We start from the raw sequence: 13,654 nt of genomic DNA on the forward strand, positions 1-13,654 counted from the left end.
TGTTTACTGTTCTAGACAAATATAGCGTTTGTATCAGCACTTGTTGACTTGGAGAGTTGCAAACCTTAGAAGTGGTAAAACCAGAATATATGTTGAAGAATCCTCATGGGTGTACCTGCGCTGGTCAATCGCATCGTTGTGTCGTCACCGACATCGTTGTGGCGTCACTCCAGTAGCTACCATGCAGCGATAGTTCTTGGATGCCGAAATTTGAAGCTTCCTAACACCTGATGACAAAACTAAACAAATATACTCCAGTAGCTACCATACAGCTGCTTGGATGCCGGAGTATATATTTTTCAAAAAATATATTTGGGTCCCACCAGCAGCTGGTAAATCAAAGTTTTTTTTCAAGAAAAGTTGCTAAATCAAAGTTGAAAGATGCCCGACACATCGCACCCATGCATGGATGGCCACCAACGGCACACAAGTTGGTGCTTAGAACAAGTCCAGAAGATTATTATCTCCGTTTGGTTTATAAGGCTTTTATTGAATTTGTGTCATACTTTGGCCAAAATTATCCAAAGTTTATTTAGTATATGTATATAAAAATTATACATTAGAAAGAGTTTTTTAATACGAATCCAACAATATTTTGCTTTTGCCGAAATAATCTCATATTAGCAATGAAACTCTTGTTCAAAATTTGACATAAAATTCCGCATATGCCTTATAAACCCAAACGAAGGAAGGAAGTATCAATTTTTGACTATCCAGCTGCTATACGAGCGTCACAAGATACGCTCCTCAAATTCCTCCCTTCTCCAGCATATTCCTCTCAAATCCCTAAATTCACTCACAAATATTTTAATCATATATTTCAACTGTTTTCCTTCTCTCTCCACTCTATCTTCTCCCGAACTGGCCCAACCAATCATCTCGCATCCACTTGCGTCGACTGCTGCCGCCGGTGCCACCTGTCTCATCGTGGCCGGCCGCACCCGCCGCCGGCACCTGCCTTGCTGTGGCCGCCCGCATCCCCCGTCGCCTCCTGCCTCGCCATCGCCGCCACCAAGCCCCGCGGCTGACCATCCATGCCCCCAGCCGGCCCCGTCGACCATCCCCGCTCGCCGCTGAACCGGCCTCCCCATCCGTCCCCAACTCCACGCTCGCCGCCACACCAGCCTCCATGCCGCGGTCTCCGCCTCCGTCGGCCGCCGCCACCAAACAACGAAATCGGCCGGATCCACTCCACGACGGCGGCCGAACCATTCTGCTCCCTTCGTTCCTGAGTAATTGGCGCCGCAAAAAAAACTCTATAAATTTTCGAACTGCATGGGAAGCTTCTCAGTTTAGGGAGGGAGAAAGGGGGTCTGCTGGATGGTGTTTTTTGTCCAAAACACCTAAATTTCAGGATAGGGGTCGAGTAGGGGTTCTCGACTTGCTCGTAGCGGCCGAACTATTCTACTCTCTCCGTTCCTAATTAATTGGTGCCGGCTAGCTGTATTGCAAAGTAACTCTTCTAAATTTCCAAAATAAACCTGCAGTCCACATCTTCAAATAAACGTGGACTGCGCATTGATTTCGAAAAACAATAGGTGGTTTTTCGCAAAAATTCCGATAGAACATGGACTGCAGGTTTATTTCGGAAATTTACAGGTTTTTATTTGCAAAACATCCGGCACCAATTAATTAGGAATGGAGGGAGTATGTATTATTCAAAATTAAGGCCTTCCAATCCAATTGGAGTAACATTAGGGCAACCTCATCTTAAATCATATCATATATATTTGATATATACTTCCTCCATTTCATAAAGATTGGCGTATTTTGTTTCGTTAAGACAAAAGGTTTTGACCAATTATAACTCTATTAATATGTGTGTTTACATACATGAAATTTATATCAATAAATTCGTCTTTAAAAGTTCTTTCTAATAATCATGATTTTGTATCATATAGGTTATATATTAATATGTAATTCTTGGTCAAAACCTTGTTTTAGCAGAAAAAATATGCCAACCTTTGAAAAAATGAGGTATTTAGATATAACTCCACAAATGGTTTGTATATTAGAGTTGTATCTAATAAACTCACATTTGATGTGTTCCGTGTATTCTAGAAAAACATTTGAAGTGTATAAAGGAGTTGTTTTCTGTTCAAGCTAAGAGACAAGTCTAGATCGATTAATAATTTAACTAATAAAATGTCGCATAAAAAAAATCTTAGTTAGCATGGTTTAGACGCGATATACATAGGTCGATTGATCGTTTAATCAAGCAATACAGTTAGTGAAAAAGTAGGTGTGGTCAGTGGTATTCCTGTAAGTAGTCAAAATTGTGCACAACTAATGATCATCAAATTAGCACGTGGCTTAAAAAACTTCATTCATATATAGGCCAACAACCATGTGCAGAGACATTTTTATAAACTTGCTATCACTTAATCAAATATAACTACGAATAATTTTTGTGGTAGGTAAAGCCGCACTTACTCTGGCAAACTAGGGTCAATTAGTTCTTTTCCTTCTAATTTGCTAAGCTTACTTTACCTCCTAACTATCACATCACCCAACTGGTTTCTGGATGGAAAATCATTCGTATTTTTACGTTCCTGTGCAGAAAAGTATATAAGTCATACTTTATTATTTGCACAGATGCCAATTTCCTGTAATTTTTAATTAAAAAATATATGTGAACACGTAAGAAATTTTAACTCTGATGCATGGGTTAAGGTGTTGTGATATATGTAGAGCGCCAGATAAGTGAGGAGAAACAAAGTAAGGACAAAGTGAGTCCGGACAATAATATAGGAGAGGAAAATATACTCTTTGTTTTCTTAAAAATCAAGCATAGCTAAAGTTCAATTGCCCAAGAAATAAAGGGCAGTTGGGTGGTTGTACGACCAGTTCATCAGGATCAAACCCCATGTTTGATGCCCATGTGTCTTGTTAAAGTTGATTATTCCCTCGGTGATACGTAACATATCCGTTGACAACAACATTTTTATCAATCTTTAAACTCTGCGATTCCAATCTTTAGTACGCGTAATGTGTGAGTGAGTATAAGCAATGTGTGGGTGCGTATGTGGTTCTTCAAATCGCTAAAGTTCAATTGCCCAAGAACTTAATAATGTGGTACGAAATGTCAATCTTTTTCGCAGAAATCAAATGTACTCACCATACACATGGTTACGACCGATAAAGGGCAAGAGTAAATCTGCAATTTCTACAGATTTTCTACCACACGCATGTGTATAAATGTGAATGGAAATATCAACAGTCATCCACTTTGTGAGAAAACTCAAAATTATGCCTACTTTCGCAACAAATGGGTGCATGATCCATTGTTGTTGTATTTTATTTGCTCAATTATCGTTCACACCATAGTCATAGTCATAGTGGGAGTAACATAGGTGGTATCATGCATTGCCACCTAACCATTGAGATGATGTGACATATTATTGAATGAAAAAAGACATAATACTAATATCACAATATGATACCGTAACATAACTTTTTATCAGACATGATGTCTCTTATGAGTCAGTAAATGAAGATCATATGATATCATGTCTATGATATTATGCATTATGAAGGTAGTAACATATATTAGTATCATATACAATGGCACGCCCATGACGAGCCTAAGTTGACAATGGCACGTACTTTTGGGGATCCGTTTATAGCCAACGGAAAATAAAAAGAATAACAGTGTGTAGCAGCTGACAATTAACAAGAAACCGCTAGTATTGTTTCTGAAAAAAAAACTAGCAAATGGTACCAAACAGGTTGGTGACTTACATGGAAAGTTGAACCTCCGTTCATCAAGGTTGGTAGCCAGTACTCACGGTCGGAGGACCCAGTAGGGCAAGGTATGGCAACCGCCCTACCTTGATTTTTGCCTCAGCTACGGATTGGGGAATATTATGAAATGGGGAGCTAAAGGGCAGAATCTGTTCGTAGGGTGATGGGAGGAGAAACGGTCAGGAGCGAGAGAAGAATCCGTTCGGCGGAATGTCCCAAGACGAGTCAATTATGGCCGACATGATCAACGACGGCTCCCAGTACGCCAACTACACCTAATCCCAAGAATAAGAGGCATTCGCCGGCGAGGAGGCCGAAGAGGGAGCCAGAGAGGGATGGGCCGACCGGACAGAGGAACCAGCCGTCGCCGAGCCGAGGGGGAAGAAGAAGGCGGCCGCTAAGAAGAAGAAGGTCGGCGGCGGAGACCGATGCCCCAAATGGACCTCCAAGGAGAACGGGTGCCTTGCCGAGGCTTGGAAGGTCGTGAGCATGGATCCCTTCACCGGCGCGAATCAAAATACTGTCACGTATTGGAGGCGGGTGAAGGCGGCGTATGATGAGCGCCGGGTCGTCGATCGGGAGTTCGCGATGTTGACCCACGATCACAACGAGTCCGGCATGTCGCACCGTTGGGCTTGATCCAACTAGCGTGCAACAAATGCTATGGCATTCAAGAAGAGGTGCGCTGGCGACCCCAAAGCGGCAACAACGCCCACGATCAGGTAAAGCCGCCATCTTTTTCAACTTTTATGTTGCCGATTTTACATTTGCCGCACAGGGTCTTGTAGATGGTCGCCATGTTCATCGCCTACCGAGAGGACAACGACGACGTCGAGTTCAAATTCATCCACGTCTTCGCAAGAATTGAGACGTGCGAGAAGTGGATGGAGACGCGGAATGCTCTCTCCAAGTCCGGCCCCTACGACCCGAAAGCCGCTTCTTCGGCGGCATCAAAAGGCCGGCCCATCGGGCACAAGAAGGCAAAGGCGGCGAGAGATACCGTGCCGGCCACGGAGCGTCTTTACACATGCATCGAGAAGTGCATGACCGCCGCCGCCGCACAAGCCGCGAAGAGGGAGGAGCTCGCCGCCAAGAGGGAAGAGGATGCAGCGTCACGGTGGGCGACGGTAATCAAGAAGCAAGATGACAAGCTCGAGATCCTCAAGGGGAACGTCGCGCCGAAGAAAAGACGAGAGGACTTGTTGATCTTGACTTGCGACACCACTGGCATGGACATCGAGTGGTACGACGGCCAACATAGTCTGATTTTGGCCGAAGCGAGAGCACCGGCCTCATCGACTCTGCCACCGGCCACCTCTACTCCATCGGCGCCATCAAACGCCCGAAAGAGAAACTCCGGCCAATTCTACACCACCGGCGAGCTCGGAAGCGGCATCAACACCGGCGGATGACGAAGGGGCCGAGTGATTTTACTTTATTTAAGTTTAATGTAATTTTGATCGCCGAGACTTCTAATGAATTTGGACGATTTGGTGATTTAGGCCGGCCTCTGAAGTGGCGGCAAAAGTTTTTTTGAATTGTATTTTTTGGGGGCTGCCATTTGGGGGGTGCGGCTAGGCCGCAAACGAAAAGGGTACGCCGGCTCCTCCATGTGGCCTAGCGCCGGATGCAATTTGGGAGTGCAGATGCTTACTCCACATTTCCGTTTCATAATTCTTGTCTTAAATTTGTCCGAAAATAAATTTATCATTACATTTAGATTAAGAATTATGAAACGGAGTAAATATTTTAGGAATATTTTATTGGTATCAGGAGCTGTATTAGTGCTGTGCACCCCTCTGCCTCGGCGGTTGGCTAACCACCACCACCCCCCACCCCTCCGAGCGACCCAGCCCCGTCGCTCCCTGGATCTTCTTCCTCCTCGGCCGAGCGCCGCCACCCGTCCCGCTGCCGAGCGCCCATCGTCTTCCTCCTCGCTCGAGCGCCTCCACCGCAGGTTGATCTCCCCTTCGATTCTCTCGCTCCCGACCGTTTATTCCTCCCATCACCCCACGAACGGATTCCGCCCTTTAGCTCCCCGTTTCATAATCTTCCCCAATCCGTAACTGAGGCAAAAATCAAGGTAGGGCGGCCGCCCTACCTTGCCCTACTGGGTACTCCGCCCGTGCTCATATGTCATTTGTGCCTTTTTTTTTCAGGTTGCTGTGTCATCCTCCACAGATTCATCTCCAGACTATTTGCTGCAGAGGAGTGAACAAATTAAGCCTGTCAACTGGTTACTCCCAACAAGACAAATGCAATGAGCCATTGCACGAGTGGCTTGTTGAAGGAGTATACCATATATTTGTAGGAGGGATTTGTAGCTTCTCCAGTCATGGGTGATTGGGTTATAGGGGCGTTGATCAACATTGTGGGCAGTGTTGCCATAAACTTCGGTACCAACCTTCTCAAATTGGGCCATGATCAGGTGGATATTACATTGCTGCTTTAAATTTTCCAAACTACTAACTCCAGGGATTTAGCTCTTGCACACAGCCTTTTCATCTATGGTTGTCATAAGAGATTCCTACTAATAAATTAGGATGTAGATTTGCTAGGTCAAGTTTGCTTGAGTGTCATCAATAACTTCTGTTTTATATGAAACAATCAGACAACATGGCAAATATATCATGACTCCAAGCCAATTTTTTTCTATTTGATAATGTTGCAGCTCATTATTTTAAATTAGCATGCTTCTAGGATTATATGTGAAGATTCTTTTTGTTTTATTTGTCAGAGAGAAAAACTCTCCGCAAGTAACAGCAATCAAGGCAATGGCAAATTCGTCCCAAAATCTGTTATGTATTTCCAGACTTGGAGAATAGGTAATGCTGTCTTATTTACTCACTCTTATGTATTTCATAAAATAATTGGAAGCTGCCACATTTAATACTATAAACTGCATCCAGGTATACTCTTTTTCGCTGTGGGAAACTGCCTAAACTTCATGTCCTTTGCATATGCCGCGCAGGTTGGATTACTACCTCTTCTTTGACGTAAATTAATTTAACATGGAAAAATAACAAATGTTATGGAGGGAATTAGGCTGTTGTGTGCACTAGTGCATAGGCGACTGAACAATAAAGTCCTGCAGGGATTGTAGGTCCAACCCTGTTGCTCTTGTCAGTTTAGTTGTAGTCCTAGGTTTCTTGATGCTTGCTGGTTCTTCCGGTTTATGTGTGTAATATATTCCCTTGACTTCCCCACATATGTTAGCTTTCTTGCTTTAATACAGTAGACATAATTAAATTTCAGTGCAGTGATACAGTTAGTTTAGAAAATGATTGTTTGTATAATTTTACTGCAGTCACTTCTTGCAGCTCTTGGATCCATTCAGTTTGTGTCCAATATTGCATTTGCCTACGTTGTGTTGAACAAGACCATCACCGTGAAGTATGTGCATTTTGCTTGTTGGAACCACATGAAAGAATAATAGAACGATACATGTAATCATGACAGGACACTAATCAGGATTTTACTCTACTTTTCAGAGTGATGGTAGCCACAGCATTTATTGTCTTCGGCAACGTCTTCTTAGTTTCCTTCGGCAATCACCAATCTCCTGGTATGAATTGTTTATACATTATTATGTGGTAGATCGCCCTATAGACTAGTATCTTGTAAGAAAATTTAGTTTTGCCTTTTTATTTCCGCATCCTTTTATCATGGTTTACATACCAACTGTAACATCATTACTGCAGGGGAACATAGAACCTTTACTGCAGCATATCTTATTACAATGTATAGCTGCAAGCTCGCAGCTTCATATTTAGTTGAGTTCTAACTTCTAATTAATTTCCCTGATGACACAATCATGTTGACAGTTTATACTCCGGAGCAGCTGATTGCGAAATATAGCAATTTGGTGTTTGTTCTCTATTGCATGTCATTGGTCTTCATCGTTGCATTCAATCAATATCTCTATAGGTGAGATTTCCTCATATAACCTAGTCTTTTTAGATGAGTAAGTGTCTTACCTGTTAGAATGCTATGCTGCAGGAGTGGGGAAACAATTCTTTCAGATAATGCGAAAGACACCGGCACATATTGGCGAACTCTGCTACCTTTTTCATATGCTATTGTGTCTGGCGCTGTTGGGTCTTGCTCTGTCTTGTTTGCAAAATCATTGTAGGTTTGATTGAGATCTATGCATCTGCCATCTCTGATTCTCTTCAGCTTATTTGATTCCGAGTTTCTGACTACGGCAATACCATCCTCCCTTTTTTGTTTACTTTGTAGGTCTAACATGCTGAGGCTGACTATGAGCAGCAGATACCAATTCCATAGTTGGTTCACATACTCAATCCTTCTGTTATTTCTCTGTACAGCTGGATTTTGGGTAATGAAGCCAACTGCAGGCACTGAGCTGATGCATTATTTCTGTGACTACCACACGTTCCACTGTGATTTATAATGTTGTCTAATGCAACTCTTCTGTGGCACAGATGGCAAGATTGAATGAAGGACTGTCTCTGTATGATGCAATTCTGATTGTCCCAATGTTTCAGATTGCATGGACCTTCTTCTCTATTTGCACAGGATTTGTTTACTTTCAAGAATATCAAGTGGGTTCCTATTCTTGAATGTTAGTGATGGGAAGTGGATATTGTGTGCTCATGCATAAACTGAGGGTTTTGGCTTTGCTTTCTTTAGGTATTTGATACACTCAGGATAATGATGTTCGTATTGGGCATGACATTTGTCTTCATAGGCATCTCCTTGCTAGCACCCGATGACAATAAAGGTTGGTGCCTAGCAATGAGTAGATTTCTTGTGCTGCTTTTATATAAACATAATTGGTATTGACTCAGAAAATTCTCAGCAGCTGACACCAAAGATGGATCTAGCGTTACGCGGGGGCCCATGATTGATATGAACAGGTTCTTGTCATTATGTATTATTATTTCCCCTTGCATGCATTAAGTTTCGGCTTATGCTTGCTTAAAAAAAAGATTCTGCTTCTAATCCGTTGTATTTCAACTTGAGTGAGTGTTACTTTGCCTTTCCAGTGAAGCACATGTATCAGGGAATTGCAGACCCAGAAAATTGCAGATGGAGGAGACAGAAGTAGATGATACTGACTCATTCTCGACTTCAGTAAAAGTGAAAGCAAAACGCATACTGTCCCGGGCAAAGGTGAGTGATTTTCTTTCCACCTATACCCGATTCTCTTGTTTTCTTGATTGCAGGCATATGCGTTCCTCATGTGATCTTTCTGTCAGTCGGCTTGCTCCATGTCGCTTGGCCTTGGGGAGGAGACCATCAGTGCTTCTTCGGTGCTTGCAATGCCAATGGTTTCCTCAAGAACAACAGGGTTTAGAGGAACTGGAACTGACCGATCGAAGTACATACCCTTGCGGTCCACTGAATGGGATAATCTATAGCTGGTGGTGATCTATAGATACACGCTACACAGATATTTACTTTTGATATTGCCAAGCGGATGTTGGTAATTTTTTGTTGCTTCCGAAGGCAATTGTTTGTTGTGCGTTATACTAGTTAGCTGTAACATGAGTGTATAGTCCAACATTTCCCCTTGAAACATTTTGTCCATACCCATGTTGTAACTGTTGGAAACAGCTGCCTGTACATGTACAAACACGCAGTGGTAGAATAAACCTCATGATTCAACTCACACCCCACTTGTTCATCTATTTTCAGTGGTGATAAATCAGCTTCTGCATAATAGAACCAAGCGATAATGAGGCCGGGTTATGTACTTTATGTTCATGTGAGACGATGTTTTCTGAGACGAAATTGCGGGGGCAAGAAGAACGTCTTTTTGGTGAACCCTGATTGCAAATCATTGCCTGGTTACATCGTCATGACAGCATCAGCCTACTGCTAGAAGAGGCAATAACTTGGTGGCGGTGGCGGCGGCGGCGGCGGCGGACCTGAAGCGGCAGGGACTCCGGCGGAACCGTCAGATGACGCGTTTCAAGGTCCGTCCCCACTTCCCTAGGGCCAGGGACGTTTTTCACTTCAGTTTTTCTAGCGTGTTCACTCTACTAGCCACACACACACCAGAAAAGTCTCCCTGCGATTTTTTCCTGAAGCAGAGTTTAACTGGGTGGTCCTCAAGCGCGGAAAGAGGCACGACGTAGCTTTCTGACAAGCACAGGCCGCCCGGGAAGAAGTTGCCGTGCAACCTCCTCCAGTAGTACGTGACGCGAACCCAAGTTAATAGTTCCTTCTTAATGCCAGTGGTGGGAGTGAGACCTGTTCCAAACCTACCAGCATCACCTCCGTACTCAAATCAAATGAACCAGACTTTGAGTACTTGCCCCTCAAGTCGTCTCCGGCCACCGCGTCATTGCATCCAGGACCAGCCACCTCCCTCCTCTTATTAACCCAACGGCGACTCCCTCCTCTCCTCTGTCACTCGTGTTACGTCACTAGCTAGCGCAACGCCTTCTGCAGGGTTGTCAGGTTGTGTCCTCGATCGATCGCCTGTTTGGTGCGGGTTTATTGCGGATGGATCGTCGTCGGCGGCGGCCGGAGCCGGCTGCCATCGACATCACGTGGGTGTCGTGCCGGGGCGTCAGGTCGTCGCTCCCGTTCCACAGGCCGTGCTTCTACGCGTCCGTCTGCCTCACGCCGTCGCCCGCTGGCAAGAGCGCTAGCTGCCGGCGCCTGCACCGCGTCAAGACCCCCACGGACCGCGCCGGCGGCGAGAACCCCGAGTGGGATGAGCGCCTGCGCCTCTACGTCTCCTCTTCGCCGGCATCGCCCCAGGAGCAACAACACAAGAAGGTCGTTGATGATCACCAAGGCGTGGGCGGCCTTGTGGTTCGGTTCGAGCTCAAGGCCGAGGTGGCCGTCCTGGGCGACGTGCTCGCGGCATCGGCCGTGGTGCCGCTCTCCGACCTCGCGGCCGACGGCAGGACGCGCCGCGTGTCGTACCAGCTGTCGTCGGCCGACGGCGGCAGGCAGCGCAACGGCGTCATCTCCTTCTCCTACGCCTTCTTCCACGACACTAGTACAAGCCGCGTCGACCAGGAGGAGTGCTTCAGCAGCAGCTGCTGCTGCGAAGGCGAGCCCGTCACGCCCCCTTCCCCGACCCCGATACTACCGTCCTCGCCCGGGATGTACCCGGTGATAGACTGGCAACTGACGGAGCAGCTCGCTGTTTGCCCGACGCCGGCCGTGACGGCGCACTCGGTCAGTGTCGCGTGCTCGAGGTCGATTTACTACTCTCCTCCTCCTCCACCGGTGGATCACTCTCGGGCAGAGCCGGTTGCGGTCTACCCGCCCTTGTTACCAGAGGCGTCGGCCCGTGGCATTTACCCGTCGATGGTGGAGGAGCCCGCCAGCGGTTTGTACCCCGCCGTGGACCTTGCTCCGCTGAGCTGTTACCCGCCGACGAATGCGGCGCCGTGCTACGGTGGGGAGTTCGGGTACCCTGCAGAGCCGGAATGGGATGGCCGGTGTTTGTACGGTTGAATCTTGCGTTATTCGTGCGTTTCGTTGTCCCGCCCGCCTGCACGCGGAGGAAGAGGCCGGCGGCTTGTACTGTCCGTGAGCTTCAGATTGTTTTTTTGAGGGAAAAGTGAGCTTCAGATGGTGCTATCACTGTTGTGTATATACTGGTACAAATTACTCCAAAATATATGGAAATTTGCTCTCATGCCAGTCATGTGGGATCGTTCGTTTTACGTTTCTACCACTCGCCAAACAACAGCATTTATTCAATCAATCATCATGGCTTCTCCGGGAGCCATTCTCGGATCACCGAGAGGTGGTGGAATGTGTTGGGGCTGACTGACTGATACAAGATCAATCGTAGTGGACTTCAGTCTCTTTTTATGTACTTCCTCTGATACTAAATTTGTGCAAGCCGCATAGGCCCCCCCCCCCCCCCCCCTCCCCCTGCCGGAAGTCGCTCGGCATTTTCACAAAGCTCTTCTCGAAGAAGCCCATTCCAAAAGTCGGAAAGAAGAGGGACCATATGCTGATCGATCCATCACTCACATCGATTCTGCGATACTAGGAGTCGCGGAGCTAGTTGCCCGCCGCCGTGTGACCGTGTCAATCCATCGATCATTGGACGGACCATGTCACACAGCTGCTGCCGCGCTGCATCTGTTCATCTGCCGATCGTGATGCTTTCTATATGTGGCTAGTGCCCACCAATAACAAGCATGCCGGCCTGCCCTGTGCCCTAAACCGCGTGACGTCAGTAAGCGATTTGACGCTCGATCAATCAATGAATCATGCAACTAGGGTCTGTTCGATTGTTTCTGTAATTGCCCTAGTGCACACGATGCCCGTCTCCACTCTCCAGCAGTTTGGGACCCGCAACGAAATATTATATACAAAATGGGTACACATAATTTGAAATTTTCAAATGACTAATATAGTTAAAGCACATTTCAAATAACTAATATAGTTACCGCTTTTGCTATTTCTTAGTCGATGTCAAGGTTGATGCGCTAGCCAATGCAACCAAAAGACTGATCTGATGAAAAAGACTAGGCATCCACTTATACACTTCAACACCCCACCCTCCTCACGTGTGAGGACGAAGACAAATCAATACGTGTAAACTCAAAGGTACGGCTCGAGAGGCCAATACATGGACGGAGGGGGTAACAACAATTTTTAAGATACATTGTTAAAGCCAGGAGTTGAACTTGAGACATTTGGCTCTGAAACCATGTCAAGCTTCATGCACTAGCCAACGCAACCAAAAGACCAATATGATGGAAAGAGCTAGGCATCCACTTATACACTTCAACGGTCCATGATAACAACCTTTTGATCTAATCATTGAGATTCGTGTAAGATTAATTGTAGGTTCAATGGAAATCTTCGCTGGATGGCTACGATTGTTGAGTGAGAAATAATTATTTCTTAGGCGACTAAGAAATAGACACTCCCTATATTTAAACCACATCTACAGATAGCATCCATTTTGCATCGAATCAAGCGGGTTTACGTTTATCTCCAAAGAATCAGGCGGCTTTAGAGCAACTTTAGCATTTATTGAAAAAGCTGACCCGAAAAAATAGGTATTCAGTGTACCGAATCAGTGTTTTTGGGTTCCATTTTTACCCGGCCAGAATAGAATCCGAAAACTGGCCTGAAAACATGGTATTCGGCATCTGTTCTGCCCGAGTCTGCGCAAAACCGTAAAAAGGTACCGAAATGAAAAACGACAGTTCGTCCAAATACGCACGCACATAAACCAAATTCGACCAGAATTCGTACCCATACAGACCAAATTCGTCCAGAGACCAAAGGAGGAAGATGAAGCGGAGTTAGGCTTGAAATAAAATGCGCGGGTGAACTCCAAACGCTTTTTACGAGATCGGTGAGGAAATGAAAACCGATTCCTGCCCCGATTGTTTAGGGATTTTTCGCTCGTCAGTTCGGATCCCCGAAAACTTTTTTCGGGTTAGGGTCTCTTGGTTTTTTTTCAACCGAAACTGAAAAGTTATTTTTCGGATCAGGCTGGTATTCCGTCAGACGGCTAGCTAGCCTGCAGTGTGCTACAAAACACGCTAATGATCATATCGTTGCGGGGGACGTGCATCTGTTACAAACTCCACCAGAGTTACATGGATCAAGGCAGGGAAGGAGCCGATCGATACACGGAAACCGATGGGGAAAAAGCACGCATACAGCGCGTAATTTAGCTTCGGTTTGCGGCGACACTAAGGAAAGGCATAGGGTGGTTGATAAGCTGCACAGCTGCATGCATGCTATAGCCCCGGCCCTGGTCTTCTGGCCGTTCTCCAGCATCTTCTCCTCAAGTAAACTCCTCTTCATGCAACTGGGCTTGCATGCTAGCTAGCTATAGCTGCGTTTTATGCGTGTGGGCCATGGAGATATATAGACGGAGTATTTTTAACATTTCCGGCATGCAGTTGTGTGAGCGTTTTGACATGTACTGACAAGTGTGTATTGC

General features: G+C 45.8%; 3 protein-coding genes across 6 annotated transcripts; all 3 read left to right on the top strand.

The window, feature by feature from the left end:
* Nucleotides 1-801: 801 nt before the first annotated feature.
* On the top strand, nucleotides 802-5,279 carry LOC112271811. Of its 3 annotated transcripts, XR_002965264.1 has the most exons (3): nucleotides 802-3,812; nucleotides 3,904-4,466; nucleotides 4,523-5,279. XR_002965264.1 is itself a non-coding variant. In XM_024461984.1 (2 exons), the coding sequence occupies exon 2, from the start codon at nucleotides 4,533-4,535 to the stop codon at nucleotides 5,154-5,156; it is 624 nt and encodes a 207-aa protein (XP_024317752.1). In that variant the 5' UTR covers nucleotides 802-4,466; nucleotides 4,523-4,532; the 3' UTR covers nucleotides 5,157-5,279. The 3 variants fall into 3 exon arrangements, 2 of the variants coding, with proteins under 2 accessions (XP_024317752.1, XP_024317753.1); XM_024461984.1 differs by having other exon boundaries at nucleotides 802-4,466; XM_024461985.1 differs by having other exon boundaries at nucleotides 802-4,466; nucleotides 4,533-5,279.
* A 260-nt stretch (nucleotides 5,280-5,539) lies between these two features.
* Nucleotides 5,540-9,379, top strand: LOC100838019 (probable magnesium transporter NIPA8). 2 transcript variants are annotated; one of them, XM_010237174.3, is made up of 14 exons: nucleotides 5,540-5,701; nucleotides 5,904-6,172; nucleotides 6,482-6,569; nucleotides 6,654-6,715; nucleotides 7,052-7,137; nucleotides 7,236-7,309; nucleotides 7,569-7,671; nucleotides 7,744-7,872; nucleotides 7,984-8,083; nucleotides 8,190-8,309; nucleotides 8,398-8,488; nucleotides 8,567-8,624; nucleotides 8,754-8,880; nucleotides 8,967-9,379. In XM_010237174.3, exons 2-14 carry the CDS (start codon nucleotides 6,080-6,082, stop codon nucleotides 9,126-9,128), a joined length of 1,293 nt encoding a protein of 430 aa, XP_010235476.1. In that variant the 5' UTR covers nucleotides 5,540-5,701; nucleotides 5,904-6,079; the 3' UTR covers nucleotides 9,129-9,379. The 2 variants fall into 2 exon arrangements, with proteins under 2 accessions (XP_010235476.1, XP_010235478.1); XM_010237176.3 differs by having other exon boundaries at nucleotides 8,570-8,624.
* A 534-nt stretch (nucleotides 9,380-9,913) lies between these two features.
* On the top strand, nucleotides 9,914-11,399 carry LOC100836471. The gene has a single exon (XM_003572522.4). The coding sequence runs from the start codon at nucleotides 10,219-10,221 to the stop codon at nucleotides 11,185-11,187; it is 969 nt and encodes a 322-aa protein (XP_003572570.1). The 5' UTR covers nucleotides 9,914-10,218; the 3' UTR covers nucleotides 11,188-11,399.
* Nucleotides 11,400-13,654: the final 2,255 nt, after the last annotated feature.

The sequence above is a fragment of the Brachypodium distachyon genome, chromosome 3 (assembly GCF_000005505.3).
Source record: "Brachypodium distachyon strain Bd21 chromosome 3, Brachypodium_distachyon_v3.0, whole genome shotgun sequence".
In the NCBI taxonomy this organism is placed as follows: domain Eukaryota; kingdom Viridiplantae; phylum Streptophyta; class Magnoliopsida; order Poales; family Poaceae; genus Brachypodium; species Brachypodium distachyon.

Excerpts from the sequence above, each read along its gene's own strand:
- LOC112271811 (XM_024461984.1), top strand. The coding sequence starts at position 4,533 with ATGGTCGCCATGTTCATCGCCTACCGAGAGGACAACGACGACGTCGAG.
- LOC100838019 (XM_010237174.3), top strand. The coding sequence starts at position 6,080 with ATGGGTGATTGGGTTATAGGGGCGTTGATCAACATTGTGGGCAGTGTT. Across the intron at positions 6,173-6,481 it reads TCAAATTGGGCCATGATCAG|AGAGAAAAACTCTCCGCAAG; the intron begins GTGGATATTACA and ends TTTATTTGTCAG. Across the intron at positions 8,625-8,753 it reads CCCATGATTGATATGAACAG|TGAAGCACATGTATCAGGGA; the intron begins GTTCTTGTCATT and ends TTGCCTTTCCAG.
- LOC100836471 (XM_003572522.4), top strand. The coding sequence starts at position 10,219 with ATGGATCGTCGTCGGCGGCGGCCGGAGCCGGCTGCCATCGACATCACG.